This window comes from Neolamprologus multifasciatus, chromosome 7 (assembly GCF_963576455.1).
Source record: "Neolamprologus multifasciatus chromosome 7, fNeoMul1.2, whole genome shotgun sequence".
NCBI classification, from domain to species: domain Eukaryota; kingdom Metazoa; phylum Chordata; class Actinopteri; order Cichliformes; family Cichlidae; genus Neolamprologus; species Neolamprologus multifasciatus.
In genome coordinates this window covers 18,586,629-18,613,107 of record NC_140445.1, presented here as the reverse complement: position 1 = coordinate 18,613,107, position 26,479 = coordinate 18,586,629, and the positions used below count along the sequence as shown (strand labels likewise).

Below are 26,479 nucleotides of genomic sequence, written 5' to 3'. Positions count from 1 at the left end.
CAAGTGAAAATTCAGACAAGTTTATTTACAAGCACAGTAGCAGTATAAAGAATGATCCAGAGTCATTTAAGAAGCACTGTGTTATATATTACCTCCATTCTTTACACAGACCAGATCCCCTCTATTTCCACTCTTGCTCATTAACTGTGACTGTAGAGCAATTTAGCTCGAAACTTTTTGGTGCTGCATAAACACACAAAGAATCTGTATAAAGACATGAAGGAAACAGCTTTTTTTTTTTTTTATCTTATTTGTAATGCATTCAAAGAAATAATGGACAAGAGCACAGCTGAGCATGAACAGAGGAGTGACTGAAAAGTAAAGTTACAGTCTTACAAGTGAAATAATTTGTTGCATACAACAAAACAAATAGCAAAACCTTTTATGACTTTCCAGTGTACCACAGTAGCATAATACATTTTTGGGGGTCATAAGTGAAAATGATACCACATCATCTCAGCCACTTTAACATATCCATCAATCTTTCTCCAAGCAAGAGTCTTGTGTACATCTCCAAAAGCACTGTGAGCTTCAGTTGAGGCTTAAGTGTAAACATAGGCTATATCAGTGATCGCTGAAGCAGGCACACACAAAGCCAAGTATAGAGTAAAGTCATGCAGAGCACTACGTGGTTATGAGTGGAGTTTACAGGGAGGGACTCCAGTAGAATACAAGCCATGAACTACACATGAATTGCTTTACCTTAGCATGTTAGGGTTGTGCTTGGATGAAAAGAGGCAAACTAAAAACTTTGTCTGCACATCATACAGAGGGATTCCATACCTCATAAGGCAATAAGGCTTAAGACATGAAAGACAGCGATAGGCTGGGTTGCTTTAAAAACTGGAAAGCCAAAAGTTCTGTGGAGTTGGTGTATTGCAAAATATTTTTCTAGCTTTCACCCTAATCTATGACACCCCACTCCTCCCCCAAAAAACAAAAAGAAAATCTTGCCTCTTTTCCACCGGAAATGATGAGAAATATTTGGAAATGGGAGAAAGAAGGCCGTGGAAAACAGGCCGTTTCAAGAGTGTTTTTAAAATATTCACCGAGGGAATATGGTGAATAGGAAATAGATTACAAAAGTAGACAACTGAATTTTACAGTTTGATTTTCTTTTCATATTTTTTAAAATATTAGCTGAATATTAAGGTTCAGACTTTGTTTTTTTGTTGTTTTTTTTACACAAACATTAAAAGCTGCCACACCCACAGAGTGTCTGAGAAAAAGAGAGAAGAAGACAGGCTTAAATATCTGTGTGACCAAGTAGAAAAACAACACCTCTGTACAGCCGAGCCACTAGAAAACTCCACAGAAACAACATCACTATGAAGACCACTTTGTTCACATTAAAAACAAGCATCCAATGGTCTGACAGTCGGAGATAACCATGGTGATTTTACTGAAGTGAAAAACTTGAAAGATGCTGGCAGAAGAGAAATCTTCAACATGTAGATGAGAGTGTCCCAAGGCCAACTCTGTTTGAACTGGGGTCAAAATAGTTGCCTGAACTGAGATTGCCGTGATGAAAACTGGCCTAAACACAAATTAAAAGGTAAAATCTTGAGCCGTTGCATTAAAGCAAATTACTAATTAGAGTGAGGGATCATGCGCATGGCCCTGTGTGTACGTTGATGATCCCACGTGTATGCATGTGAATGAAGTTGAAAATTTCATGAGGCATTGCGTGAAAGCCCGGCCGTGGTTTGACGTTGTCATAGTAGTGGTGTGTGATGAAGATGCCAGAGGGGTTCATAGGAAACGCCCAGAAACCGTAGAGGTGGACCTCTTCGCACATCTCTAATGCGGCGGTGACTAGCATCAGGCCGCTGCTGAGCCGTTTGGCGCGGACGCCCTGCACCGCCCAGAAGCGCTGCACGTTAAGCAGATACTGCGGGTGGAAGAAGAACACACCTCTCTGGGAGTCAAAATCATCCAGCATATACTTAACTCTGAATGACACGTCGGTGTTGCGGGTGTTGTAGAACGCGGGTAGCACCACTGAGGAGTTTTCGTAATTCTGAAGGACGTCATAAAACGGCCTGCGCCATTTCTCCAGCTTCTGAAATCTGCAGAGAAAGTGATTCGTGTGATAAAAGGAAAAGATCAGTGGCAGAAGCTGAGCTAAAGAGGTGTTCTTTCTCAGACCCATATTTACAGTACCTCTCAGTTATAATGCTCGGGTTTATTGTCACCAGATCTGTTTTAGTCCCAACATCTGCTGAATATTTGTCATTAATGGGCGGTATGTTGCATCTGCAAAAAAAGGAAAATAACGCTTCACTAGAGTTTAATAATCACTTAGATTTGACTTGATATGTTTAAAAAGAGGCATGCTGAGGAGACAACTTGAAGAGCTGCACAAGTAATCATATAATAGTTTTAATAAGAAGTTGTTGGGGTATTTTTCTTTTTACAATAAATTACATAAATTGGCTAACCAACCAAAAATCCAGAAGAAAACACATTACACAAAAGGCATAAACTGATTTGCAGGTCATTAAGTGAAATCTGTATTGATCCCCTACCACCCAGCCAGAATTGTGACTCCCACTATTAGTGATCCTCCTGATCTCAGTTTGTTATGTGCATAAAGCCGTTTCTACACAATCTGTTTCTATTATTCAAACCTGTCTGCCACCATGGGCAAGAACAACGACTCGTCAGAGGACGTCAGAGACAAGATTGTAGACATGTACAAGTCAGGAATGGGCTACGAGACCATCAGCAAGAAGCTTAGTGAGAAGGTGACAACTGCTGGTGCAATTATTAAGAAAAGAAAAAAAAATAAAATCATAAAGTGATGAGAACCTACTTCCCTCAGTCAGAAGACTGAAAATGGGTTATGGGTCTTTCCGCGTGACAATGACCCAAAACAAACCACTAGGGAAAAGGAGCGGGGAAAGAAGAAGCACATTAAGGCCATGGAGTGGCCCAGCCAGTCTCCAGAACTTAGTCCGAGAAAATATATGGAGGGAGCTGAAGCTGCGAGTTGCCAAACAGCAGTCAAGAAATCTAAAGGATTTAGAGAGTTTCTATAAAGACGAGTGGACTAAAATCCCTCCTGAGATGTGTGAAAACTGACCAGCTACAAGAAACGTATTGAGATACTTTTCTCACTCAATGACATGAAACTCAATTTCTAACTTTTATGTAATGTTTTTTTTCTTTATCTTTATCAAAATGAAACTACCATAAAAATTAGAAAGTGTTCATTTGTTTGTAAGTGAGAAAACTCACATATTCAGCACGGGATCAATAATTATTTCCACCACTGTAACTGGAATAAACAGGAATTTTAACATTTGAATTTCTCTTGGTGAAGCGAGGTCTATGGGACTACACTGATCAGCAACAATGTTAAACCACTTCATATTCATTTTGCTAAAACAACTCTGATCCTTCAGGAAATTAACAATGTGGATCTGCAACATTGGCAGCTTGTCATGCTGAATCCCCAGACACTCAATCAAATTGGGATTTAAGGTGTTTGAAGGCTCTGTCAATACCTTGGGCTTTTGGGAAGCCAACGATACTTGGTTGGAAGTTAAATGTCAAAGTTACGAAGTTCCATTTTTGTGAATGGTAGAACCAAGGATTTACTAGCAGAAACTTGGATTCTACAATGATCCAAGTAATACACTTCAGTGGTTTTGATGTTGTGGCCGTTCAGTGTATAGATTTCAGAATTTAGTGCTAGTTTATTATTTGATGACTTCTTGTCATGTAATTTTTCCCAAGTTAAAGTTTTAATATTTAATATTCATTCATTATTATTTTTTATTATTCATTCTCAATTAACCATCAATTGTTCAATGACAATTTGTATGTATTCCTCGAAATTAATATAAAGATCAAGAATATTAAATCAGAACAGAATTCCAGGTAACACTGTACAACTCTTGCATATCAAATACTAAAAGACTGCATCGTGAATACCTAAAAACAAAATCTGCTGAGTCAATTTCCTTTCCACATTTGCTGTTCTTGATGATACCACCATTTCCAATGACAGCACATTTCTTGAACTGCGACTTGGAATACGGCATATCCTGAAAGACATGAGGTGGTAATGTCAAATGAACACAACACAAGAACTTTTGAAATAAAACACATCAGATCAGCAGGTTTGGAAATGCCCACAGATACATTAGAAAATAGCAAACACTCATAAAGAGGTGGTGAACTCACATCTGGTAACATCTTGAAGATCTCAGTAGTAATGGGAAGGATACCACTGGTGTCCACCTCATACCTTAGCTTGGTCCCTGCAGGAGTGTTCCTCTTGGTTGTGAACAGAAAGTTAGGAGCATTACAGCAGCGCGACAGAGACATCCTTCAGGACGACACCAAAGAAAAGTAAAACTTAGCTTTAGAAGATGCACGGTAAGATCAAAACCAAAATTATTTCAACCTTTACATCCTAATTGCTTTGGGTTGTTTATCAAAAGATGGTAATTACAAATTAACAATGTCTTTTTAAATAAAATGTTATTTCAGCTCTTGATATCTTCTTAAAACATACCTTTGATTACTGAGTTTGCACATTTTTTAAAGAGCCCAGAACCCAAAGATGATAGTTTTATAGATCACTGGTCACATTGTTAAATACACTTGCTTGTTAATGCAAATGTCATCCAGCAATTCAATGCCTTTTGGCATGTAGAGCTGGTCAAGACAACCTACTAGGTGGTGAATTCCTTTGAGTGGTTGTTGCCATACAGGCTGGTATTTGTGAGTATTTCAGGAGCTAAGGATTTCCCACACAACTATCTCAAGGATAAAATATCTAGTGAGTGGCAGTTCTCTGGGCAAAAATGTCTTGGTGTTGCCAGAGGTCAAAGAAAAATGACCAAGCTGTTTTGAGGTGACAGGAAGACATCAGAAACCCAAATAACCATTGATTGCATACAAAGTATACAGAAAAGCATCTCTGAATACACAACATATCAAAGCTTGAAGCAGATGGGCTACAGAAACTGATGCTAAAGTTCACATGGGCTCTCCAAGGACGTGATGGAGATCAAGATCATAGCTGTGCAGCTAAAAACTCTATAGCAACTGTGTGATGCTATCATGTCAATTGGGACCAACATTTCTGAATGTTTCCAGCACCTTGTTGAAGCTGTGACACCAAGAGTTAAATTATTTCTGAAGACAAAAAGGAGTCCAGCCCAGTATTAGCAGGGTGTAACCAAAAACATTCCCATTGAGTGTATATGGTAAGATCCTGAACATGTTTGCTTTTTTCTTTTCCATGTCAGAATATACAGTATTTTATCCAGTATACTAATTCTTCATCTTATTCTACTTGGCTATTTATGATTCCCCAACAGTCAGTTCATCGAAATGTTGTTCTATAAAATTTGGGGTTGGTATTCTCCATATCCTGTACTATTTGTACATATTTGGCTTGTAAAGTTTACTCTATTTTAACTACATTTTATCAGCAGAAGTAATCATTCATTTTCTGTAGAGGACTTCCAAACCAATAAACGTCAAGGTGATAATAGATAAAAATGTTAAGTATGTTTCTTTTAAACTATTCAAAAGGTAACCAGTGCACTTCACAAAAAACACAGTCTTTAGAAAAAAGACCTTTTCGATAAATGCAGACATTTACATACATAATTCCTCTGCTCAGAATGAGTAACACTTACTTAAAGTTGCTGGCCTCCTCCTTGTTCTGCTCCCACCTACACACCTGCAGGTTTCGCCATCTTTCAAAGAGATCTGACGTTTTCACCCTGGTAGAGAGACGGACAGGATCGAGAGACTTGTGGGATGAGGAAAGACGACTTTATTCCGACTGACATGGTTTTTCCAATTAACCATTATTTCTGCAGAGGCAACAAATTGAAGAAACACCTTAAATGTTTCAAAAAGATAAACCAGAGGCCCAAAAAAATTACTGCAACTTTACTGATCACCCTGGATCTCGACTCATTAACAGAAAGCACATCTGTAAATAGATGTCCTTGAACTGACATTTCCTTGGAGATGATTGGGGCAGCGTGATTTGCTCTGGGAGTCAGGCTTGTGCGTTCATTTTGCTGCCTGCCAGAGTGACAACAGCTGTTCCCTGCCGCAGCCAGAGTCATTCTAGGGCTTTCATTGAGCACTCAGTATGATTTTGATAATTAAGCTGCCAGCCTGAGGGCCACATGGAAAAGGTCAGTGGACATTGTTCATATTCACACAAGAGGAAAGATGCTGCTCAGATTGCCTTTGGAGCAAGTGGCTCATTGAATGAATCTGGCCAGTGATCTACTGTATGTTGTAAGCATGTTATTCATAGTGTCCTGTAGTGATAAGAAAATAAGGAGAGCAACAACTTGGCTCAATAGTGTTGGCAACAAAATGGATGTTATTGAGTAATGAAACTGCTCAAATGGTCAAGAATTGCCTGAAGTAACAACATAAAATAATCTGCGCTAGCAAATGTGTCAAATGTATTGACACTGTGTGTACTTACTGAAACATGTACTTATTTTTGTTTGTCTTTTTGGTCACACTATGGCATGACTCCAGACCTGAAAGTGTTGTTTACTTAGCTGGTTGACCTTTAATAACTCAATAACTATTACGGTGAACTTTTATGATCCTGTTTTATTTCGCACCACTGGATGGTTGACAAAATTCATTGGGTTGCCTTGAAATCTTTCATCACGCCAAAAATGTTGGCACACAGTGTCAAAAACTGCTGCCCAACAGCAAGAAAACAAATAATATTGGTCTTCTATTGGTGGGCCTCTTCACCATGTTTCATGGTGCTAGTGCTAGTTTAGCCAAAATAAGCAAGTATTGCTTTCTACACTACGCACTAAAACACCCTGTATATAGGGAGACTTTGCAAATTAAGCCTGCTAATGTTAGCTGATAACACACCACCTTCTCATCTTAAAATAGCCACTTCTAGCGTTAAAAAACCAACATGTCAGAAGTCAAAATGCTAACACAGGGGCTTCCAAAACAGAGCTTCAAAGACAGCTAGTTAACGTAACAGAGCTCTCATCCATCTTTAATGGAATCATGTTCAAGTATCTTCACATACTATCCTTTTCAGATTTATTTTGTGCCTTGTGCAGTATTAAGTTGTAGCACTGAGAATGTTAACATGCTAGAATAGATTAAGCCCATTTTTGCCAACAAAGCCTCGCCTTACAAAGAAATAATCAGAATGTTGTTGACACATTTAGCTTGCATTCATCACACTCACATGATATTGTAATGTGTGACATACAGATGAAAAGTTCTGCAGTCATTAGTTGGCTATAATGACTGTAAACTAATGAGAATTTAAATCTGCTGAGATGTGTCAAGGTTGTCAAGAAGGACAACTTCACTAAAACCTAACCAATACTTTACTTTTTTTCTTCTGCTACTCGATTTATCTTCACTGACACTGTACCAGTAAACCCTACTCCTGACACATGAATACTTTCATACATGATAAACACGTAGGATTACCTTGGAGATTTTTTTTACCTTGTTAGATGTAACATAATTGGACACTCACATTGTCAGCACTTTGACGTCTATAATTTCCTGTCTGAGCTCCCTGCATGCAGTAGAGTTGTAGTCAAAGGAGCCATCATAGTTTTCCAGATACCTGGAGGGATAAAAAGAGTCATCCTCTGCTTACATCTATTCAACATAAGAGAATTTAACAATAAACAGAAGAGATAAAATACACTATGCTTAAATAATATATGTATATATGTAAAACAGTGTGTTTAAAGGTCACAATAAGAAAAAAATATTTCATTTTTAATATAAAATGTCTATGGTTTGACTTTATGAAATACTAGAATATCAGTAGAGCATTGTGGAATGACAAATGACAGAAATGATGTCACTGATTTTAGGCGTCACAAACAAGATAGTAACATGTCTACTGGACACTTGCACCAGATTCTGTTACATCTTAGTCTAAACCAATGTCATACACTAAGTGAAGAAACGTAGCACCTCTCATATTTTTATATAGTTCACTGGCTATGATGAGAACTTGCATGGTGTACCATTGGTACTCTGTGGCTAAAATGTGTGCATACACTGTATGTTCATATGTTGAATTAGGAGGGAAACAGACAAGGAAATAGGGCTGATTCCAGTGCTTGGCTTGCTAAAATGGTGGATTAGACGGTTTAGCGGTGTAGCATCTGGTGGTTATGAGCGTGGCCATGTCGGTGCTTTTGTGTGAGGAGTAAGTATATCAGCTGTGCTGGCTGGAGTAACGTGACAGTTTGACTGATTTATTACAATTTTGTCACACTGTAAACATGAACACATACAACAGTAGTCATGCAAACAAGTAACCATAACAAAGAGGTAATAACAAACAAAGAGTTTGGGAGGAATTTTATCTTTTTTAATAAGGACTAAAGAATTGGAAGAGCTTCTTTTAGACACATGTGAAACAATCGTTACACTGGAATGGCAACATTAACCAAAAAGTATACAAAAATAATGTCTTTAATGTGTGGTGTGCTTTTGGTTGATTTCACAAAATGGTCGTGTGGAGAACGCTGGAAAAAGAGCCATGCTGGCTGGGAAAATTAAAGTCGGCTGTCGTATTTCTGTGTACTGATGCCTCGTTTCTTCCAGCCTTTTGTTTAAACGTGATCAGAAAGGGGTCAGGATAAAATGTGTGTGTGGCGGGGGGCGTGGTTAGTATGGAGGAATAGGAGCCTGCTAGTATTATGTTTTGTTGGGTAGTCGAAAGGGATTTTTAAATATCACTAATTAATATAATGCTTTGTTGAAATAGTTTGGATATACATCTGTGAAGCAAAGAGACTCTGTTATGGAGATGTTTGGTTTCATCCTAGGGTTAGAAGCACAGACAGTATCAAAGCTGCACGTAGCCACCATCACAGGAGTTATTAAGTTGAACGTTTTCACGTGGTCATCCTGGTGCTTTAAAAACCAGGTGTGGTGAGCAGGCTCCGACTGTTCAAAGAGTAAGGGACTTCACCCCCTGCTGACCATTCAAAATAATGCAAGCCATGGTGGCCTCACCTTCAGACCCAGAAGCTACATCCATCTCTCACACTGCACATGTTTAGAAGCCACGGATGTAAATTGAACTGAACATGTTACATGATTTAGGTTCTGAGGGAAAAAAAATAAGGAAACACATATATTTTCCCTCATGCTTATCCTATTACCACAGCACCATTTGCTATATTTCTGCTGCGATGCCTTCAATTCCTACAGATGCCTGCTAACATTAACCCTAGCTAACTGTAAATAGATGTGCGACTGAAATCTGTCATGGGTTTTCCACGTGCGCTTCTTTGACAGTACATGTAACATGCATGGACTCAATAAAAATTCAGCACTATATAAAGTTATTCTGCCATTAGCACTGTAGGCCCCAGTCTTGCTTTAGTGGTTATTTAGATGGGTTTTTTTCACATTTGCGGTTTTTTCCTCTATACTCACATGTTCTTACACCATCAATATGATGCATTTGTAAACTGTCTTACCCTCATGAGATTGCTATCTTTATCCTGATCCAAAATCTTCCTGTTAAGGTACGGCAGTGAGCCACAGAACTCATGCATTTCTTTCTGGCTTCATTCACCTAAATGTTTTTTGTTGGCTTGTTTAACCCAAAGGACATATTGATCTGTTGTATATCTTGTGGTAGAGACTTTACTTTTCTTTACATCTTATTGTTAAACTGAAAGAATTTATATACTGGAGAACTACATCAGAATTTTAGAGGGCTCTTGCAATGCTACCAGTGTTTTTGATAATGCTTGGTTGGGGACATGATGTGAATTGGGGCAACCTGCAATGTGTCTTTGTTAGAATGAATGTTGGTATCTGTCGCACATTAAATGGAGCATTCTGTTTTGAAAGATGAATAAAACTGCTGCATATTACTTGTGGCTGTGAGGTAAATGAGGTGAGTTAACAAAGTAAGAAAAAAAAGATTATAAAAGGATGCAACAAGCAATACAATGGAGAGATGCATTAAAGGAACAAGATGCTGGGATAAGATTGTACAAATAAGGAACAATGAAACTGGTTGTCTACATCCACCTGATGATGCAGTGTATTTCTGAGGTTATACAGAGAGGAGCGGTGGTCTCATAGAATATATTTGACACGCTGAATAGAGGCTGTTCATTCTTGTTTTAGCTAAGATGATAAAACCTTTGCAAGTGTTCTCTGTTCAGGTCTGAAATCAAGACAACAATTTACTCCATGAGGTGAATTTCGTCGCTTATGGCTTCTTAGATTGACTGCGCAATTGCTGGTTGAAAAAACCAATCCAAGATGAGCATTTTAGCACAATTTTGTGGGGTGTGGGAGACGGGGAGGGAAAAACATCGGGCACGTTCCTGTCTTCTTGTAACAAAGAGAGTACAGTGGGGAAAAGGGGTTAAATCCAGGTCGCAGAGAGAGACAATGCAGATGTGAGAAGGGGAGATAGGAGGAGCGGAGAAGAGTGTCCACACTATGCATATGGTATACACACAGAGCTGTGCAGAACAGTATGAGACATAGGTTGACAAGGCATTTTGAAATGGGTGCTGGATGCGACACAGAGATACAAGGAGAAGCCAGTACATCAACAGGAGACCGTGGTTCAACCAGCTTCTGAAAGGGGGTGGGGAAAGGGGGTGGGATTTAGGGATTTGGGAGGGGTCGAGGTGGACGGGATCAGACAACATGCAAGAGCAAATCTGAAGTGCAACCACCACTGAAAAAAATATGAGAGTTTATCCCTTTTAAACTAATGAAAAAAAAAGAGAGAGATATTCTTGGGTTTCTGTGAAAATGCTAAAAATGCCTTCAAACTGGCCTACCTTTGAGGGCGTTTTTTTTTCTTCTTAATATCAGCTAGGCAGGGTGTGACTATTACGGAGATCTGTGAATCTGGCTGAAAATTCTGACGGAAACATCTGTCAACATGCAGACAGGTTAAGTTAGAGTTAAACTTGTGATGTAGCCCTGTGACATCAGCAACCCCCTGCTAGCTTCCTAAACCTGCAGATGTCAATAACAAGTAGAGAAAAAAAGTGCAAATTTGCCCTTTCTACAGCATCTGAGGGGAGTCATGGGGTATCAGCGGCCCAGTCCACGCATGCAGGGCTGGGTCGTCACTAGAGAGGGTGGATTTGAAACTTGTGATCTCTCGTTCACTCTGCCTTTCAGTCTCTCTCACTCTCTCTCTCACACACACTCTCTTTTGTCAGAGGTGTTGTGCAGTCAGTGGCGCTGGAAAGGTACCTTTTCCTTCCATTTCTGGCAGGCTTCAGAGATCCGTCATCGGAGAAATTAACGGGACCGGTCCAATTTCCTGTCTCGTCCCCTTTGAGTCGGCTAAACTGTTGCGCACTAGTAAGAAAATCAGTCAGTTTATTTGGGATTTATTTTCCCCATTGTGCAAATGTCAAACACATACTCCCAATCGCATATGTTCAGTCACAAAACCCAGAAAACGTTGTACCTTTACACACTCACACATGCACATACAGAGGAAGAGGGGACCAGCTTTTTGGCTAAAGAAAGACAGTATATGACACCAAGCAGGGTTACAGTGACACCGTGATCTGAATGATACATTTATGCTGGGTTGATGCCACTAATCTGAGTGTGATTCAAACATTCACACTTTGCTTGCGCGAGCGTTAGACTTGTAAATCAATATATTGAAGTGAGTGATTTAAGAGACGAGCGATAATCAGTTCCAACTGGCCAGCAGATTTGCCAATATAGTATTAAGCTGCCAATCTAGACCATCTTGTCATCCAGATATTACTGAGAAACAAAGGGAAGATTGGTTTAAGCCACCAGATCTAATAGTATTCAGTGAGTGAGAAGAACCTAACCCAGGTGAGGTATCTCAATTTAGAGCTAAAGACTAATACATCAATACTGTACTTAATAAAAAGATGCAATGGCTTGCAGAAGCTTAACCTGACCTTTGGTCTCGCTATGTTAACTTCAGCAGGATGCCATCACAATACGTTTATCAGAGGAGGTCATTTGGTGCATGTGCTTTATAGGATGTTATAAATGTGCCCGGAATAAAAAAGCTCATTCTACAGGAGCGAGAGCCAGGATTTCTTTGAGGGAGAAAATGGAGGAATGCAGCTATCTTTAGCTGTCAATCAAATCTGAAAATGGCAGTATTGTTTTGTTGTTCTCAATAAATCCATCCTCCTCCTTTGCTGCACATGCAGCAGATGTTACTTAGACAGGAGGAAAATGTGTTGAAAGCTATTTTCAGCTCAGTGTTTGTGCATTTAATCCTGGTTTCTGGCACCAGGATTAAATGGTAAATGTGATCTTTATGAAGGGAAATGTCAGCACGTTAAAGTATAGTCCTTAGTTTTGTGGTGAAAAATGTCCAGTGATTTGAAAATTTTTGTGCTTTTCACATGTTGTTTTTTTTACTTAAAATTTGATTTTCTTTGATTTTCTCAACATATTAATATATCTCCACTTGTGACGACGCTAATCACATTCCATACATCCAAATATCTGGAGGAGTACAACTTCTCCTGTTATGCTGACTATTATGCAAGTACTCATGCGTGACTCATTTCTAGAAGTGCTTTGTGGGTGTCGTGCTAATTTCAGCAGGAGGAGATTGAACCCAAAGAGCATTTCTGGATGCATTATGTGATGGAGCATTTATCATCAGGGGCTCGCATCAATACCAATCCGCAGGCGCGCTTAGCTGCTCTGAGTGCCACTTCAACATCTCCATGGCAACGGCTGCAGAATCGAACGCTAAAATTCGAGAGGTTTCTGTCCCTCTTCTTGTGCCTCAGACAGGACAAAAGCTAATCAACACTATTCAAAGCGGCACCGTTTGGTTCATTAGGTTCTCTAACCTACACCTTAAACCCATAAACCTCTCTTCCACAGTGTGTTTTTTGTCCTGTCTTCCTCCCATCACCACCAGTCCTCCCTAAACCAGGTTCTGCCTGAGGCTTTTTCCTGTTAAGAGGGAGTTTTTTCTTCCCACTGTCACCAAGGGCTTGCTCAAAGTCGTCTGTTTGATTGTTGAGGTTTTCTCTGTATTGTTGTAGGGTCTCTTTCTTACAGTATAAAGCACCATGGGGCTACTGCTGCTGTGATATAAATAGAATTTAATTATTCATAGTCAAAACAACAAGCCTACTGCAGGCTTGAGTTTAATCTGACATACTTTAGTGTTGTAGCAAAAATCCAAACTCCAAAAGTGATTACTTGAGTGCTTTGACAGGCTGGTAAGACTATAAAAGCTCCATACAAATGTAGCTACATTATATTACTTCTGACTCACAGATCAGCTTAGGATCAGGATCAGCCCTTAGGAGCCCATCTATAACTCCACATGAGACGCTAATGCAAGCATTTGTAGACAAGCAACAATCACTAAGTTGCCCTGTAGCACTAATGTGTTCTGACTCCATCAGCACATCGATCTGGATGCTTTTTCACTGCTGTGTGTTTCTCTAAGACGACCTCGTCTGTTGTTCAGACCAAAACTGAAAACTGGGCTGTAGCTGAGCCTCTCCTCTGCTTGTGCTCTTACTTTTTCTCTTCATATTCCCACATGTTCAAAGTGCGGTGACTTGATACCATGTGCTAACATCAATGCTCAGTTACAGCTGTGTCAACAGCACAAAAAAAAACCAACAAAAAAACCACACGCACAAAGAGAAAAGGCTCAAAATCAGGGAGATACAGCTCACTTACATAATGCAACCGGAAGATTTAATAAACAGCCGTGTGTGCATGACTCCACGGTGCAGCCAGTAATTTTGTGAAATGATTAATTGAAGCAGTAATAGACTCACTGATAATGACTATCATAATTAGTTGCATTTACACCGCCACTCATCATCTGTGCCTTTCTTAATCCCTTCCTCCCTGCAGCCCGGGGTGCTATTCTCTCTATCCAAGAGTATTTTTAGATCGCCCTCCTCAAGTCAAGCGGAGTTGAAAGTTAATGTCTTCGTTCTCAGAAGTGTGTCAGCGGTGTCCCTCCACGATCTCAGGCTGCCACTTTATAAGCCTACACTCTCCACTTCACCCCTTTGGATGGCACCAGGATGGCAGACAGGGAGCGGATTTATGTGTCTCTCTAAGGTGCCTCCTTTCAAACTGAACGGTCAGATTCACAGACAGATTTATCAAGTACATCAATGTGCACGTCGTACTGTTTGACTTTAATGGGTATCCTCATGCATTGAAGCGAGAGCCCCTATAACACTGACGTATACACAGAGTGAGTTGATGTAAGAGTGATGATACATCTAAACTGTTACTCCATAAGCCATCACTCAGTTTGCCAGCACCCAAATGTCTCCTCTGCAACCACCCTAGCCAGCCTACATGCCTCACATAATTACCAATCTGTTTTTATGTTTTGTTTTTTTCTGTGAAGCACTGAAGCAAAGAAGTGCACAGCAAGCATCCTGCCAATGTGTTCTCCGGCCAAGGTTTGGAGGAGGGAAGAGGCTGGGTGTGGCCGAATCCATGTGGATGACTTTTGATTGTTTATGCATGGGTAGGTATCATAAGATGACGCCTTCTCTCTCTCTCTGTTTCACACACACACACACACACACACACACACACACACACACACACGCATGCATGAAAACACATTCCTTTTATCACACTCCTTGGGTGTCTCACAGTCCCCTTCCTCTTTCCCTCGCTCCCACTGAGGTGTGTGCAGACAGACTGTAGCAAAATGGCTGCCGCTGAGCCAACTGGTTTCTGTTGTGTGGCTTGTTCCCCTTCTCTCCTAGGCCGAGCTCTAAGAGGAAAGCAAAAAAGGCGCAGGGGCGAAACAAAGTGTGTGTGCTTCGCGTCTGAATTCATGCATCTCACTGAAGAAGTCAGGATGCCATGAATCCATGCCGAGTATTATCAGACCAGCCCGGCAGGGTGGCAAGGGAGGGATTAGTTGTGTGCGTGTGTGTTTTTTGGGAGGGAGGGAGGGGGACTTTCAGATTGCAGCACATATATGTTTGCTTTAGCAAGCATATATGTCCTGTCGGTAAAGTATCTGGAGGTGGTGGTGAGAGGGGGGTAAAGTTTTATGTTTCTTTTTGAAGCACCTGAAGCTCAAACATCCCAGCTTCTCAACATCTGCTCGTCTCACGGGGATTTTAAGCACAGAGTATAAAAGAAAGTGACCTGAAAGTTGGGAAATAAATCTTACAGTGGGTTTACAGTGGACTACAAACCAGGGTCCAACTAAAGAACGCCCCTGTCAAGGGGTTAAATACTGATGCAGAGGCATGAAACGTGGCTCTGCAGTGGCAGCATGTGCACTAGGGTGCAGCCTGGTAAAATGAATTATTTAACAGGGACCAAAAAGAAATACACATCATCTTCAACATGCTGCTTTCTGTCATCATCATCACCATCATCATCATCACCATCATCAGCTCCAGTAGCGTTCATATGTGTTATGAAAATCTGATGCCTCTGTCAGATGTAGGCTACGACCAGTCAAGAAGGCTGAAACGGAAAATCAAAGAAAGGTCTTTGAAGAAAAAACGAAAAAGAAGGGGAAAACATTACCATGCACAGCTGAAGCACTGTGTATGGTATGAATGTGATGCTTCGTTTTCTGAAAAGATCAAAAAACAAAAATAAAAGGAACAAAAAGGAAAAGAAATCCAATGGAAACTGTTTCTATGCCACTGGGGAGAAAGAAAAACATGGATGGTTAATTGCTATTGTTCTTTGCAGCCACTAAAGCTTGTCCCGACATGTAGACCATCCAGACTACTCTCATTTCTACTGAGCATGTTCTTACCTCATCACTCACATTTTTACCTTTTCCATTAAAAGCCACTAATATGATCAACAACGACTACAAAGGCATGCTTCTTACCGCTCACTGTCATCCTTACACTCTTGGAAACTGACTGCGCTCTAATTTGCTTTCTAATCGTGGCTGAAGAGAAGAAAGGAGTGGGGTAAAAAAAAATATCAGCACTTACCTCTTGATGTAGTTTTTCCCGTAGAGAATCTGCTGCAAAAGTGTGACGAGCCCAAACGCGCAAATAAATATGAAACAAAGAGATCTGCTGCCGAGCAAGTCTTTACCCGACGATGGGTCGGAGTATCCCATTTTTCGGCGCAGCATCCAGGGCTGACGGTGACACCCGCTTCGGTGTCTCTCTTCGCTGCATTCAGAACCAGGATGGCAGGTGTCTCGTACCCGCTGGAGTGGACATTGTCCATCACATTGTTTTCCCTTTTAGTCTGTTTTACTGTTCTCTGACCACAGCATCACCGGAGGAAGGTGATGTGTACCGGGATCTGCGCTTGAGATCTCAAATTGTTACTGACCTTGTTTTAAAAGACGCGATTCTTATGTTTTGTTTTTGTTTTTAATGTCTGAGTAGAAAAGCACGAACGGCCCGGAGGATATTATTGGTGCCTATCGGTTATCGCCCTATACCCGCTTCGAGGAGGCGCAGTCTCTCCGTCGTGTGCAAGCGGTGCAGATTTGTGTAAAATGCGCGCTGGGTGCAGATTAAATCCAGAAATCTCAAGTCAGACAAAGCAAAGGCATCGATTCTTACAAGCGCGATTCTCGCTCTTTTTCTTTAAATCGGGGAGCTGAGAGAATAACAGCGAAACACATCCCTCGTGCGTCTTGTCAAATCTGAGCAAAGGTGCGTGACTGAAATCTAAAAAGGAAGGAGGATGCGCCTTTTCCCAGCCAGGCGGACGGGGGCGCGCCGTAACTCATTTAGATGCTCCATACTCAGCCAAAACCCAAGGTCACGGTCTGCCGTTCAAGTATGCGTCTGCGCAGACACGACATCTACAGCCGCCCACTTCACATGACCTCGCAAAGCTGATAACAAAACAAAACAAAAACAAGTTTACCATATTCCACCTCTAAACTGCGAGCCCGGGCAAACTTAAAGAAATGACCAGATTATCTTCCATTACAAAAACCACACTAGCAGTAGGCGGATGGAGTAAGAACTAGAGAAGTAGTAGAAGTACTATGAGTAAAGACTGTCCTGCAGAGCCAGACCATCGATGCCAAGCTGATCTGTAACTGGACGGTATCTGCAGGACTCCTTCTGACTTCTCCTATTTCTGACTGACCCGTTTTAATACAAGGTACATACAATACATACAACTAAAAAATAAAAGATTTTTTAAAAATGTGTCTTGTCATCCTATGGCATGTGTTGCCTCACAGCAAGAAGGTTGTGGGTGTATGGACTTGGAAGATCTCCTGGGGCCTGTGCAGATTCACTCCAAGGCATTCCAGCTTGCCTTGTTTCTACCTGTTAATACCCCACCTTTAGCCTTTTGCCTTATAGGGCAGCTACAATAATCCCAGCATCCCTGAAATGGGTACAAGGTTAAGAAAATGAATAGATGGATGGAGGATTGATTGATTCATTAAGTTGTCCTCTGTCTGGCGAATAATCAGCAAGTGCACCTCACACAAAGACTATGTCAGTATTATATTTTGTTCTGAAGCTAACTAACATGTAGTCTTTTATTCAATAGGTAGACAGAGTACGGATGGAACAGAGGGCCAGTTTACCATATTTGAAACACCTCAAATATGTAAAACATGTCCACATGTGTATTAGCATTCACTTTGGTCATAGGAAATTTGTAGTAGCGAGCCAAAAGTTATTGTCCCATCAGACTGAATAGTTCCTTGTGCTTGTATCACTGTTAAACCGAATCTTTGTCATTTTCATGCAGGGCTCTAAAGCCTGATATATGGCACGACATGGTGTTATTCAAGGTTATCAGACAATCGGGACAATTGTGTGCAGCGTGGTGGTGAGATACAGTTGAGACAGTGTCTGGCACAAAGTCTAGCTGAATGTGTGAGTAAATTAATGAGTGATTATCTTTGTTTTTTGAATAGTTTATTAGGCTGTTGTTATGTGGTTGTACCCTGCAGTGTTATTACTGCTGTTTGCAATCACTCTTCAAGTGAATAACTTTTAAGTATTGCTAGAAATTAAATTAAATGTAATTAAATACTTCTAGACAATTGCAGTTGCTATTCTGTGTTTTAGAAATTATAAACTTTTTACTGCTGCTCATTAAATTAAATTGTTAACAGAAATAAAAAAAATTTAATTCATTTTTTAAGACTTTTGCATTTGCATTGAAGTTGTTAGGCAGCTATACAGAATTATGAATGGATGTTTCAATAGCACCACACTACTGTTTCAGCTGCACTTGACATGGGTACAATTGAGGACAGTTGGAGTAAAAGTGGGAGACAAATGGGGAAAAAACATAAACTACTTATAAATAGTATTGTTTATTATTTTTATAGTACACATAAGGGAAGCATCATATAAAACCTAACTTATTTTAATTCTTGGCATTTGTAAGGTCTACCGACACATTTGCGCATGATTGTGGTCACAGTGCGAGTGAGGACTTTAAGGTTGTACTTGTACTATTCTTCATAATGTTCATTATAACAGCATATTTGGGAAAGTACTGCGAAGTATGGACTAAGGAAAGCAGCCAAGAGGCAGTACAGAGAGAAGCTGGATGGCTTCTATTCTACTGCTAACTCCAGGTGGATGTGGCAAGGCCTACAGCACATCACAGACTACAGCATCAGCTCCATAGACAGTCTTCCAGATAATCTCAGCACCTTCTACACCCGCTTTGAGACCCTCAGGTATAGCACAGAGAGGAGGCATGCATACAGGACAACCTGCCCTTCACCCCCTCCCCTAACTGGCTCATTGGGTCAGGCACATAAAGAACTGAAAGAGGTCAACCCTCACAAGGCAGCAGGACCAAACAACATCCCTGGGCAGGCTCTCCTCAAGCATGTGCCAGTGAGCTAGCTGATGTTCTCAACTTCATCCTCAACATTACCCTCAGCCAGAGCACTGCCGCCCCTTGTTTAAAAAAAGCAACCAGTGTCCTGCTTCCCAAGACAAGCCCGCCAACCTGTCATGAGCACTCACTCTGACCATCATGAAGTGTTTTGAGAGAGTGGTGCTGGCCCACATTCAGAAACTCCAGACACTCTGTACTCCCTTTAGTATGCCTACTGATCCAACAAGTCCACCTCAGATCCTACACTTTTCTCTCCCTCACTTATATAGACACACACCTATCAGAACTTCAGTCAGCATTACTACAAACATGGGCTGAGGGATGCGTTGAGGGATGCATCCTCAACCCTGTTCACCTACAAATGGGTCACCTATCACAAAGATAGCATCATCCTAAAGTTCACGGATGATACTGCAGTAACAGGACGCATGACTGGCAGCGACAAAACCTACGGAACCACCATGTGGCAACACCAACGCTATGGACCACAAACACCTGCAGAGAGAGGTTGGGACTGCTGAAAAGATGACTAGAACTCCACTGCCCTCTCTGCAGTGCATCTACCATCATAGAGTTCATAGGATAGCTGTATTCATCCTCAGTGACTCTACCTACCCCCAACATGGACTGTTCAGACTTCTACCCTCAGGCTGGAGGTATAAAAACATGAAACCTAGAATCTCCAAACTAAAAAACTCTTCCTTTGCTACTCCCATTTGGGCCCCATTATACCTGCTGCAACTTCATCTCACAGTCACTTGTATTCATACAAACCATTAAGGTGCAAGAAGCCGCTGCAGTATTCTCCTGAACAACAGGGGTGACCACTAAGACAATATTGCTACATAAGTGCTGATATAGGAAGAAAAGAAGTCAAAACTGGAAGCCATTGTCAAGCTTTTTTTCCCCCCACAAATTCTCAGGTTTCCAAACCGTTCCAATATCTCACTGTACATCTGCATGTCTCTGAGCTTCTGTACTGGAATATCATTAAAGTGGTGGTAAAAACCAGCACAATTCTACACTCCTGTCTTCAGCCCAGCTGTGGTGGTGGTGGTTACAAAAATCGAGAGGTGCACAACCAGCCAAAGTGACACAGGATGTGATGTCAAATTCACCGCACGACACCCATGACAACCCCCTGTCATGGGTGTCACGGCAGGTATAATGGGGCCATTAGACGTCATCTGACATGAGCGTACAACCATGGTTTTACAACCGTCTGCTTTTTCTCAAGTTACACAAGGGTGATTGCCACTCATTACTGTTTCTACTGCACATGCTACTGTAGCATGCTAAAATGTAAATTGTGTAAATGTGTGCATAGCCTTTTGCAGCTCAGTCTTTTTATTTTATTTATATATATTTAGCATCTTATATTTCTATTGCATTTCTTTTATTGTACCTAGTGTAGTTCTTTATAATTGTTTCTATTGTTTTTAAATTATGATTTTTTTTCTATTTTTTTCTGCGGAAAAAAAGAAAGGATTTCCTTGCATAGGAAACATGTTTCTGTGTAACTTGAATCTAGAAGATAGGGTTTCAAAAATTTGTTCTAGTTTCTAACTAAATATTGAGTTTTAATAAATATTATGAAGTACTGTACAAGTATTTTTAGTTTTTAGGCTACAGACATTAAAAAAAGCAAAAGGATAAAAACACACTTCGTATTTCTTCCAGCTCTTGATGTTTTTATATACAATATCAATGTAAGCCTTATAAAGATGACATGTGTCATACTACGATGTAATAATGAGTGCGTTTCTTCTGTTAACTCATCAAATTCTTATATTTTGAATATCACTCTTAATATTAAATAAATACTAATCTGAAACACGTCTTACTCGACATACAATTTATAGAAAACAAAATAAAACAAAATACTTTTTTACTATAAGTTTTTTCTTTCATACGGGCATGCGTCTGAAAGGTCGTGTTTTCATTAAATAAAAACATGCACGTCGCCACTCAGACCACCAGTCAGCCGGTAAATAAAATAAAATTATATTTTTTTGTTTGTTTTTTGTTTTACCTTTTGCACAAAATGCTGTACGGAGGGGTCACATTTCTTTGTTACACAGGAAAAAGCACGGATGTAATTTGATGCAGCTCCAGCTCCTCTTCCGGTCTCTTTTCCCACAGCCACCGGAGAAAAATGGTATGTTGCAGCGCTGGTAGACAGAAATCTCGTAACATCTGTTTAATGTGCCATGTATCTGACACGAACTGAAGCCACTTCTGTGTCGAATAAACACTGTAACTGGTTGGATGATGTATTTTTGAGATAAAGTTTGATTTTAGTAAAAAATACTGTTGTTCCTGTCACATCCATCCAGCACTTGTTTGCTGCCGTTAGCCTTTAGCACAGTTGCACTGAATGGGCTAAATAGTGCTAGAAGAGGACAAAATATCGCAAGCTTGACTTTATCATCGATTGTGTTTTTTTCCGGTAATCAGAAAAATAAATGCATGGAAAATACATTTACGGTTGTTCGTTGGCAAAATGGCAACCGGTTTTTGTCGCCGGTGTTAGCATAGCTAGCATCTTTTTCATGTGGTCAATTTCTTTTGGTAACGTGTACAAAATTAGTGTCGTCAGCCACTGCAGATTTTGTCTGAGGAAAGCACACCGGCGTTCAGTGACCGTAAAGTAACTATCATTTGAGCATTTGTGGCAAGCTGAGGCCACGAGTTGCTGCAACCACCGTGATTCAGTGTTTGCTACCACCTGAAGTTCAGTCTTGTCAGTGATGTTTTTAAAACACAAATGTCTGAACAAATGACTGCCTGTGATTCCTCCTTTTTCACTGAGACAAGACTGGCCCAGGCCTGGTCTACAATCAGATCTCCTTGAGTTGTCCCTGATCTCACATGTTTGTCTTGCTTCTCAGACCAAGGGGACATCATCTTTCGGTAAGCGCCGGAACAAGACGCACACTCTGTGCCGTCGTTGTGGGTCCAAAGCCTACCACCTGCAGAAGTCTACCTGCGGCAAGTGTGGCTACCCTCAGAAGCGCAAGAGAAAGTGTAAGTAACCTTTAACGCATGTAATAGAATACACTGTTTTTAAATGTGATATTGGCAAACTTTATGCTTGCTTCTAGTGTTGGTGTATTTTTATATTAAATGGCAAAAACCAGCAGGTTGCTGTCTTCCAGCATATTTTAGTGTAACAGCCCACTGGTTTGCACCCATGCCCTGTCAAAAAGGGTGGAACTTAACTCCTTATTATGAGCAGCACTGTCAGTATGCTATTTAGCTCTTCATTGATGTGAAGTGCCATGCTGCCTTGATTTATGGTGCTGTTCATTTTCAGACAACTGGAGCGCTAAGGCCAAGAGGAGGAACACCACTGGCACAGGCCGTCTGAGACACATGAAGGTCGTCTACCGCAGATTCAGGTAAGATGTAAAAAGGAGCAGATCACAAAGTGTTTCAAGGTGTTCTGTGTGTTAATTTATCATGCTTCTCTCAGTCAAAATCTAACAGGTGCACACCTCGTTTCCTTTTTCCCCTTAACATGTTTTTGAAAATCGTCACACCGACAGGATTTTATTTTTGTAAAGCTTTGTTTGCTGAAATAGCATTTAGGTGTGGATGAAAGGCCAAAACATATAGAAAATGGTTTACAATGATACCTGTGTACATGTGAATGTAGCCTTTGTTTTGTGTGGCGGTTTTTATTTCCTTAAAGAATAATAGGTTACAACTGAGGTTGCAAGGTAAATTATTGTTAATTACTTGTACCTGAGGGATACAGGTTAAAATTTCCCTTTAGCTTGAAAATGTCGTTTAAAAAAACTTCCCATGGTGCTGAATGGGTAAACATAAGTTCCACTTCAAGCAAATAGTCCTGCATGTAGTCTGTGCTTTACTTCAGTTCTTCGCTTTCTGAGTCTTAAATTGTTTTTTAGCTTTAGCATCAGTATTACAAAGTTGTCTTGATGCCAGGACTCTTAAACATGTAATGAATTTAAACACCTCAATGAAAATGTTTGCAGGAAATCACAATTTGTTAAACACAAGTAAACCTGGAGTAAATTCACTTGATTTACTAGCTTGATCTATAAACCTTGGATATGTTGACAAGTTGTGTTGATGTGTTTCCAACAGGAAATATAAGCAGGATTTCTGTATCTTCTATCAGCTCGATAAAAACACTTTGACAAAAAAAAATTGACATAAAAGATTAATAGTTTATATAAAGATGTCTTATAAGACCATAATATTTGCCTTTTGACTTTAAGGGATGGTAAAATTTGTGTGCACAAGCAAGTATTTGTATCAACAATTCAAGCAAGTGTTTACAAAATCTAAGAAAACTCTCAATACTGAACTTGTTTGGCAGTTGTAGTTAGCATACCACCCTTTTCCCCCCTTTTTTTTATTTGTAGACTTTAAACAGAGTGTTAGGCTTGCAGTGTGCAGCTGGGGTTGTTTCTTCCCTCTCCCACTTACTCGTCTTGCAGCAGAAAACAGCAGAAAAAAGTTGCCAAACATTTAGTATTCACACTTCCTATTAAACCGTTTGAACATAGAGTAACAGGGTTGTGGCCCGATGCAAATCAGGGTTGTCTTGTCATATTTAGCCCAGATAGTTTTACTGTCTCACAGACAGGGTGTATGAAAATGAGGTTTGTCTTCCTCAATGCTGCTCACCAATGATGGTGGAAAAAAAAATGTCTGAACAAATGAACTTAGTATGACATCACTCTTTTCTCTGAGGTGAGTGGCATTTCAAGACAAGTCATACAGAAGGAAATTTTGTCGGTCTTACGACTTTTTGAGAGTGAGTGGTTAAAACTTATGTTATCATTTACAAAACATTCAAGCTGCACAGTGAGCAGTTATCCCATTTCAGCTTATGTAAACCAAGTCGACCTATATTGGGGTTTTACTTATTGAATTATTTTTTATTCTGATGTCAATATATCAGCTGATATTATTTCCAGACACGTGAAGCACAGGAACATTTTCCTAAGATTTGTTGTGTGTAGTAAGTAGCTTTTTGTTGTTTGTGGCACATTGCCAAAAAGGAAGTTTTAGGGTGCCCCCTGGTGGACAAAGTGCGTGTAAGGTTAAAGGGTGTTTCTCCCATCTCTTCTTTAAGTGTGTGTGTGGGTAATGATGCCAATAACTTACTTGTACTCCAATCTGGCAACACAACCTTGGCGGCAGCTGTTGAGTTTCCACTGTCTCAGGCAGAATGCCTGTTTAGCTGCAATTCAGTTTAATCACCTTCACTGGCTCATTAACGCTGGCAGTTACTGCACAGTTTCACAGTTCTAGCTGTTAGAAAATATTCAGTGTAAATAAATAAGGGATGGCGATGTGTGTGTGTTGGTGGCATAATTGGTCAAAGCTGCGTGCCAGCCTCACAACAGTTCAAACGTGGCCAAAATTTACAAAACACAGTAGATCTGAGGGCAAACTATCTTTAATCTCCTCTCCACTGCTTCTGATAACATGAATAATTTACCTGAGCCCAGTCCAGGTAGCAGGCATCGTGTCTGTGTTAAATTGGGACAAATCAGGGAACCCAGTAAATATTTTTAGTAGTTGCGTGGGTGTTTTCTCCTGTCGTGATGATCTTAAGCTTTTACATGTGGTACAGCGGTGACCCTCCAGAAGTGAAGCATCTAAAATGTCTGACTCATTTGGACCTGACATGTGGTCTCCTCCCTCCTGAGCGCTCTGTCTTTCAGTGTTTGAGGTAGAGAGAAGTATTATCTGCTGCGTGCTGCCTGTAGGGGAGGACCACGTCAGTACCAACATTGTGTGTAGTTTGTGTATGAAAATGGTTTACTTCCATTGACTCAGGGATGTGTTTTCCAGAATGACGTTTTTGGTGAAATAAACATTTGCGTTCTTAACGTCACAAACTTCCTCCAGTCTCAGTTGTGCCAAGGTTTCCTGCACTTTCTATTCATTCTTCATATAAAACAAGTTAAAATCATTATTTATATTAAGATTTAATCATCAGCATTCAAGCAGGTTAGTTGGGAATAATATTTGGATCGATGTAGTGGTTTTAGCATTTTTGTAGAATAACAAACAACGTGACTTGGACTTCTTTAGCATGATTACCTCTTAGTAAGACTAGTCTAATATGTCAACAGCATCATCAGTTTTGTTTTTGTTTTTCAGGAATGGTTTCCGGGAAGGCACCACCCCCAAGCCCAGACGCGCTGCAGTGGCCGCCTCAAGCTCATCCTAAAAGACACATTTTTGGTTAAATAAATGTGATGATAAACAGGAGTTGCAGTCTCGTTTTGTGGTCCTTGTTGTCTATCCATCCATCAGTGGCCATAAACAGTGTTGTTGTAAACAGATTTATATACACACACTGACTTTGTTTCTTCTTGATTACATTGTATACATCTCCAGTGTAAAGGGGGAAAAAAATTCAGGGGTTTGTGAAAAGTGGAAACAAACTTTGAATAAAAGGTTTTCAGACACATGAGCTGGTGTCTTAATGTTGGAGGTTTTCTTACAAGACCAGCTTTATCTGAGCTAATGTCTGGTTTATGGAAATACTGGGTTAAAATATAACAGTCTCGTGAAAGAACACCTGTGACACTGTGAAATGGTTTTAAAGTGACACTGTGGTGGTGAAAGTGGGGATAGAAAATGTCATTAATCATGTGGGAATTTACCCAGATTTATTTATTTAGACAGAGATCTTGATCCCACCCCCACCAATGTTAGGCACAAAGTTACGCCGATGAGTCTATCAAACATCACTGAGCAGTCCTTACCTTTTAACAATAATCTCTCTTCTTCATCTCTTGTCTCTTAAATCTCAAAGAACAATATCTGGCTAAATCAGTTTAGTAGGAAGCAAAATCACTCAAGCCATAAGACACTACAAAACACTTTAGCATCTTATTCCAAGTAAAATATTTTTAATTTTTCCACAGTAGATCTGAGGGAAATAAAGCATATTGTTCTAACAGTTTGTAAGGTTAAATTATCTGCTTGAAATATCTAACATTAAGCTTCACAAGAAAATATTTTTTATTTGCTCACATAACGCTATGATAGACTGAAAGGCTGTGTGAAACAGAAAAATGGAGACAGACTCTTGGCCAGTCATGTAGTCAGAAGCCCCAAAACACGCACACTAACAGGGAAGAGAGAAATCATAAAGGGGTAACAATAATCTGGAGGTTGTGTAATCCTCATTGTCCCATTTTCTTGTGGGAAACACAAATCTGTTTGTATGTGTAGGAAAAATGTTGGTGAGAAAAAGTTGTGCTTATAAAAGTGTTGTGAAAGAAAAGAGACCAACTCCAGTGACGTGAAGACCCTACAATAACAGAGAAACCCCAACAAGCAAATGACCCCTATTTTAACTAGTGATGGGTTGTTCGCGAACGAAATGGCTCTTAGAGCCGACTCCTTATCGCAGCCGTCACGTGTTTTTTTTTTTTTCCTTTCTCTCAGCCTCTCTCTCGCACTTTTTTCCGCTTCACTCAGCACGCGAGCCTTGTGCTTTACGCTGGGCAGAGGGGGGAGGGGCGGTAGTTACACTCAGTAGCACAGGAACAGAGCCGGAGGGAGAGAAAGAGAGCCAGGGACAACAACGTCACATTAGAAAGGTATAGTAATCATCCACAACTATTTTCGGTTGCAGATGACA

The 26,479-nt window shown here is 40.3% G+C and overlaps 2 protein-coding genes and 2 non-coding genes across 7 annotated transcripts; 3 read left to right on the top strand and 1 right to left on the bottom strand.

Annotated features, from left to right (window-relative positions):
• Positions 1-4: 4 nt before the first annotated feature.
• st8sia5 (ST8 alpha-N-acetyl-neuraminide alpha-2,8-sialyltransferase 5) lies at positions 5-16,778 on the bottom strand. 3 transcript variants are annotated; one of them, XM_085169252.1, is made up of 9 exons: positions 15,981-16,778; positions 11,251-11,358; positions 10,827-10,922; positions 7,520-7,612; positions 5,661-5,747; positions 4,192-4,336; positions 3,940-4,052; positions 2,164-2,256; positions 5-2,069 (listed from the first exon to the last, which is right to left on the bottom strand). In XM_085169252.1, the coding sequence occupies exons 1-9, from the start codon at positions 16,124-16,126 to the stop codon at positions 1,607-1,609; spliced, it is 1,344 nt and encodes a 447-aa protein (XP_085025378.1). In that variant the 5' UTR covers positions 16,127-16,778; the 3' UTR covers positions 5-1,606. The 3 variants fall into 3 exon arrangements, with proteins under 3 accessions (XP_085025378.1, XP_085025379.1, XP_085025380.1); XM_085169253.1 differs by lacking the exon at positions 10,827-10,922 and having other exon boundaries at positions 15,981-16,777; XM_085169254.1 differs by lacking the exons at positions 10,827-10,922; positions 11,251-11,358.
• rpl37 (ribosomal protein L37) lies at positions 4,848-25,095 on the top strand. Of its 2 annotated transcripts, none has more exons than XM_085169263.1 (4): positions 4,848-4,857; positions 21,735-21,864; positions 22,154-22,238; positions 24,985-25,095. In XM_085169263.1, exons 1-4 carry the CDS (start codon positions 4,849-4,851, stop codon positions 25,052-25,054), a joined length of 294 nt encoding a protein of 97 aa, XP_085025389.1. In that variant the 5' UTR covers position 4,848; the 3' UTR covers positions 25,055-25,095. The 2 variants fall into 2 exon arrangements, with proteins under 2 accessions (XP_085025389.1, XP_085025388.1); XM_085169262.1 differs by lacking the exon at positions 4,848-4,857 and adding an exon at positions 20,881-20,995 and having other exon boundaries at positions 21,729-21,864.
• On the top strand, positions 21,576-21,656 carry LOC146514093 (small nucleolar RNA SNORD72). The gene has a single exon (XR_014875536.1). It is a non-coding gene; the product is annotated as a small nucleolar RNA SNORD72 (small nucleolar RNA).
• On the top strand, positions 23,490-23,569 carry LOC146514092 (small nucleolar RNA SNORD72). The gene has a single exon (XR_014875535.1). It is a non-coding gene; the product is annotated as a small nucleolar RNA SNORD72 (small nucleolar RNA).
• Positions 25,096-26,479: the final 1,384 nt, after the last annotated feature.

Coding starts and splice junctions, on each gene's coding strand:
- rpl37 (XM_085169263.1), top strand. Junction 21,865..22,153: donor TCAGAAGCGCAAGAGAAAGT/GTAAGTAACCTT, acceptor GTTCATTTTCAG/ACAACTGGAGCGCTAAGGCC. Junction 22,239..24,984: donor GTCGTCTACCGCAGATTCAG/GTAAGATGTAAA, acceptor TTTGTTTTTCAG/GAATGGTTTCCGGGAAGGCA.
- st8sia5 (XM_085169252.1), bottom strand. CDS start 16,126: ATGCTGCGCCGAAAAATGGGATACTCCGACCCATCGTCGGGTAAAGAC. Junction 4,053..4,191: donor TCTTCAAGATGTTACCAGAT/GTGAGTTCACCA, acceptor CATGTCTTTCAG/GATATGCCGTATTCCAAGTC. Junction 2,070..2,163: donor CCGAGCATTATAACTGAGAG/GTACTGTAAATA, acceptor CTTTCTCTGCAG/ATTTCAGAAGCTGGAGAAAT.